This window comes from Castanea sativa, chromosome 6 (genome assembly GCF_040712315.1).
Source record: "Castanea sativa cultivar Marrone di Chiusa Pesio chromosome 6, ASM4071231v1".
Lineage (NCBI taxonomy): Eukaryota > Viridiplantae > Streptophyta > Magnoliopsida > Fagales > Fagaceae > Castanea > Castanea sativa.
The window spans coordinates 32,791,781-32,797,322 of NC_134018.1; the positions used below are offsets into that span (position 1 = coordinate 32,791,781).

Genomic DNA, 5,542 nt, shown 5'->3' on the forward strand with positions numbered 1-5,542 from the left:
TGCTTGAAGGCTTAAACCAACCTAGATCTATCCAATTATAAGTAAAATGTGTTTTGTCAAAGGATTAGCCAATTCTAAATGACATATGTTCATAACAAGTTCTACATATGTCCTAACAGTTGGTTATTTTTATTGTGTTGGTATCTTTAGATAGGTATTGGACCATCTCCTACGCTATGTATAGGAAGTACCTTTAGGTGTTAGAAATCCCATCCCACCTAGGCATCAAAGGATTTTAATATTGCATTTTAATATCTTGTCATCCCATTTACTTTCAAGCAACCCCCATTCCCTTTTAATTTCTTGTCATCACATTTAATTTCTTGCACATCTCCAATCCCCCTTTATTTTATTGTACTTATATATTTACTATATCTAGAAACCTAAAAAAGAAAAGATTTTCTACTCTCTCTCTTAAATGGTTTTTAAACCTCCATTGGAGCACAATATGGGTATGTCTCATAAGAGTGGTGATGGCTTAGAAATCCCATTTTTTTATGCTGAATGAGCCATAAGGCTTGAAAGAGATTAAAATCTATATAAGGGAGAAATTTAGGGAAAAAAGAAAAAGAAAAAGAAAAAACCCTTTTTATCAAACTTTCAATATTCTAAGTTCTTTACTTTTATATCATTTAAATTCCAAGTCTTTACTTTTATGTCATTTAAAACCAAAAGAAAGAACAAGATGGACCTTAGGGTCTTATAAAGAACGAGAAGGACTTAAGCTTACTCATTAGCACTCACAAATATTGAGAGATAGTGGACTCTGCCCCTTCCAATGTTTTAAGAACGAACTTCCCGTTGCCATCCACTTTAGATCAAACTCAGAATCCAACTTCAATACAGAAAATTGATTCCATGCAATCATCGAGAGACATCCACAAAATATGAGAAAGAAATTGAAATGCTTAATAATGATAGTATTTCAAACACACACACACACACACATATATATATATATATATGGAATTAAACCAAATTACAGATATTTCGCCCCAGACAACTGCTTTGAGCTAAAACAAGAAAAAACAAGCATCATGCGGCCCAAAATTGCCCAGAATGAACCAATTGCCTATGAAATTATTACAACACATTATTCTTATGAGTTCGAATATATATATATATATATATATATATATATATATATATATATATATATATATATATTTTTTTTTTTTTTTTTAATTTGGAACTGGGAAATGTCCCCAGCTCCCAGACCAAACTCAACGTATATAAGGTAGCTCTTTTACATTCTTGCCTTGGCAACCACAAGAGGTCCATCAACCAAGTCGACAGCACCTGGCCTAGTCCATGTTTCTTTGAATTGCTCCTCAGTCACACCTGGACAAAGATGAGAATAAAAAGAATCATTAGCAATGTGATTTCATATTTTACTCAGGTACATTTACATGGAAGGAATTTAGACACTTGCCTTTGCCCATTGCAGCAGTTGAAGAAATGCCTCCCTGGACAGTCTTGAGGTACTTATCATAGTAGTTTGCACCAGACCATTTTTGATGAGCAAGTGTGTCAACCCCATTGCTCCTCTCCTCCCTCTGGATTCTCTCTACATAAGCCAACATTCCCCTTCTTGCATAATCCCTTGCAAAGGTGTCAGTCACAAGAGCATCGGCATGGAAACCGGCCAGAGTTATAAACTGCCAACAGTAGCCCAACTTGGCAATCATAGGAATGAACTCCTTCATTTGTTCATCGGTCATTCCCGATGCATCCCAATTGAAAGAAGGTGAAAGATTATAAGCCAACATGATCTCCGGGTGCTTGGATTTCACCCCCTCAGCAAACTTGGTGCATTCTACCAAGTCAGGACTTGCAGTCTCCATCCAAAGAATATCAGCATGTGGAGCAAAAGCCCAGCCACGGACAACAGCCGCCATCACAGACCCTTTGTACCTGTAAAAGCCTTCTCTGATTCTAGGCAAGTCCCAGTCCCAGAACAAGTTGTTGAGCCCCAATCTCTCAGCAATTTCGCGCGCTTGCTCATTTGAGAGACACTTATCATAACTAGAATAATTCATCCACTCATTTAGTCTCCTTCTCTTCTCATTCTCCCCAATGTTCATATTCTTAATGGCATCCACAACACAATCAGAGAATGTCTTCAACTGTGCCATTGAGATCCATTGGTCTTCAAAAGCTTGAAGCTCAGCTCCTGTTTTACCAGCAGCCATTGCTTCTGCCAAAAGAGTAGCCAAGCTTTTCCCCTTAAGGTTTGGATTTGTCACACCCAAAATGAATTGATGATCTCTTGTGTCAATATTAGTTTGGATCAAATTAGCGGCGACTGCATCAATCCTAGCCACCAAAATTGTCTCAACCCCCATGACATCAAATTGCAACCTTGCAGCCACTAGCCTATTGATGTGTTCACTAGTGGCAACAAGTACTTTTCCAGCCATGTGGCCACATTTTTTGGTCACTGAGGACTGGTCCTCAATGTGAACTCCAGCTGCACCACGTTCCACAAAAAGCTTACAAAGCTTAACAGTTGCTGTGGAGCCACCAAATCCAGTATCCCCATCAGCTATGATTGGTTTCAAGTAATCAATATAAGGGGTTCGAGCTCTCTCTTCTCTGCTCATGCTCATTCTTGCCTCTCTTTGCTTTCTATCATGGTATTGTTGGGCAAAAAATAAATGTTCCACTTTGTTTGGGACAGTATCATAGGGGTAGTCAGCAAGATCTGGACCAGGTTCATTGGTGGAGGTGTGGGTGGATGAGCACTGCCAACCAGAGACATATACGGTGTCCAAATGCTTGGCCATCATGGTCACCTGGACAGGATCAAGTGCACCAAAAGTCCTAGAGGCTGTGCCATTGGCTTGGTGGCTCTTGAGAGTTCTCCATAGCTTTTTCGCCAGTTCATTCGAACCGTAGCTTTGTCTGAGGTTTCCTCGTAGAGGCACAACATCTCTAGCTGAATATGGACGCCTGGTTAGCTTGAACCTCTCGGTGTTCCACCATGCTTGCACCTCTGCAACTTCAGCTTCAAACCTTCCTTCTTCCTCCATTATCTGTTTATAAAATTAATGACTTATAATGCCATAATGATACAAGTGCTATGCCTTATTGAACACTGTATGATAGGCGTTAGAATTTAATTTAAGCGGATTCAATAGAAGAAATGCCAAGTTGTCCCTAGGGAGGTTCGCTAAGACAAAGAAACTCCAGGTACATCTGCCTCTGCTAAGTACGTTTGCATAAACTGTCTCTCCACGATTTCATGCTTGTAAGCAGAAAGGGAAGTATTTTTTAATTCCGGAATAAGAATATTTTACATTTCAGAGGTTTGTAGTGAATTTTGATTATTACATGAAAAAAAAAAAGAACCAAAAAAAGATTACATATACCTGAAAAAACTCATAAGAGACTTTTTCTACTGCTGCAGCTGTGTATTACTTTTACCGTTATATTTGTGCCTTTTACAGTTGGGACCTAAGATTTTATCCAAAAGGTGATGACAAAGTATAGAAGAGAGATGCTTAGGGGTTGTTTGGATTTTTTTTTTTTTTTTTTTTTTGTCATCACTCATCACTCCTTACTCAATTTTCACTACTCATCACTCATCATTTAAAATACTTCAATTTCCCCAAACACACCTGTTTGTCACTCATCACTTAGTTCTGCCCTTACTTTTTGTTTCAAAAAAAAAAAAAGTCATGCAATGTCGCTGGGCTTTCTTTCAAAAAAAAAAAAAAATTCAAAAGTCAAACATTGCGGCTGAACAGTGAGAGAGTTGTGAGTTTAATTATGAAAATGTCATTGAAAATTGAGTTTTGGAAACTGAAAACACCTAAAATGTGTTTTCAGTTTCCATAACTCATCACTCAAAAATCAAAGAATTGAGTGATGGAAACAAAATCTAAACAGACTTCTCAGCCATGGGTCCCACTATTTTTGAATTATAAGTTATGAAAACAGAGTTATGAATTATGCAAACAACAAATCCAAACAACCCCTTAATCATCCAGATACTTGGTGCAAGATTTTCTGTGTTGCATATGTTTAAAGGCAACCAAAGGTAAGAAAATTAAAGACTTGCTGTCAACTTTACTATTGGTTGTGTCATAGTTGGTCAATGTTTAAATTTCAAACTATTGGTTGACGATAATACTTTCTAAAAAATTAGTTATTTTTCAAAATTATTTTTTATAAAATTTTCCTATTTTTGTATGTTTGATAATAATCTTAAATAAGTTGAAAAACAATCTTCTAATTTCTCTTATTTAACTCTTTACTGTGAAATAGATTTGTTTTTCAAAAAAAAATTATTGGTTGTGTTATAGTCAACAATTAATGTTTAAATTTCCCACTATTTGTCACTATATGAAATATTTTCTTACTACTTTGGTTCTTGGGGATAGCATTAAAAATTTAGAGACAGATCCATGCAGGCTAAATTAGAATATGCATTAACCACTGTTGAAAGTAAAGAACTAAAGTTTGAATATAAAAATTACAACTATATAGGCAGACCATAGAGAGGGAAATATGATATACAACTCGTTTTGATTACTGTAGTGTACAAAATCAGAACCAATTCCCTGAAGATATTCCTGGTGTTTTAATCAATTTTTTTGGTAAGGAGTAAAACCTCAAAAAAGGTCATATATATATATATATATATATATATATATATATATATATATATATATATATATATATAACACAGAATTTGATGTTAGATCTTTTGAAAGCCAAATCTGTTCTTTATATAAAGTTAGCAGTGAAGGGGCTCCATTAAGGACAAAATAAAAAATAAATAAAGGAAGAAGTTGAACCGTAGGAGCAGCTCTTAATCCAATAGATTCAGCCACAATAACATAGTGAAATTGAAAAAGCTATACAATGCTGCGATAACTATGCTCCTCTTTCTTACATAAATGGTGAGTTTTATCATGTATTTAATTAACAGGATGCACTATTATATGAGATTAGAGAACATCAGGATTGATGCTGTCATGCAAAAATAGCCTGCTACTTAGTAGTTAATCGAACGTGAATTATGTAATTGGGAGTGGCTCACACACATAATCTGTACTGGGGCAACTAGAATAAAAATTGAAATGCAACATATTAGCTCAAAACATATGCAAGACTAGCTCATTGCATGAACCATAAGCTTGGCTCAAGCTATCAAACTTCCAGTGAGAACAGACCAAGAGATTCGAGAAGAGAATTAAAGAAAGGCTTTCTGGCCAGTGTGCTTACCATTGAGGGCACTGAGTAAGATGCAGCCATGGCAGAACTTTTTCTTTCTAAAACAATAAGAAGTAAACAACTAAGTAGGAGAAGTTCATGCTGAACCTCTTCCAAAGTCCCTCAATTTATAGCACAAAGGGGATACTCACATCCCCTTGTGGGTAAAAAAAAAAATAGTAAACCAATGTCGTTCTGGATAAGAAAAGAACAAAAACCAAGAAAATTCACATTTCATTTCTCTCAGTTACGTTTATCTAATAATGTCTTACAATAAAACCTTTGTCATTGTTATCTTTTCAGAAAGTCAGTGACACTTGTC

The 5,542-nt window shown here is 35.8% G+C and overlaps 1 protein-coding gene across 1 annotated transcript; it reads right to left on the reverse strand.

Annotated features, from left to right (window-relative positions):
- Positions 1-1,246: 1,246 nt before the first annotated feature.
- Positions 1,247-5,262, reverse strand: LOC142641765 (isocitrate lyase). The gene is made up of 3 exons (XM_075816249.1): positions 5,233-5,262; positions 1,433-3,035; positions 1,247-1,341 (listed from the first exon to the last, which is right to left on the reverse strand). The coding sequence occupies exons 1-3, from the start codon at positions 5,260-5,262 to the stop codon at positions 1,247-1,249; spliced, it is 1,728 nt and encodes a 575-aa protein (XP_075672364.1).
- Between the last annotated feature and the right edge of the window lie 280 nt (positions 5,263-5,542).

Coding starts and splice junctions, on each gene's coding strand:
- LOC142641765 (XM_075816249.1), bottom strand. CDS start 5,262: ATGGCTGCATCTTACTCAGTGCCCTCAATG. Junction 3,036..5,232: donor CTTACTCAGTGCCCTCAATG/GTAAGCACACTG, acceptor TTTTATAAACAG/ATAATGGAGGAAGAAGGAAG. Junction 1,342..1,432: donor AACTGCTGCAATGGGCAAAG/GCAAGTGTCTAA, acceptor ATCTTTGTCCAG/GTGTGACTGAGGAGCAATTC.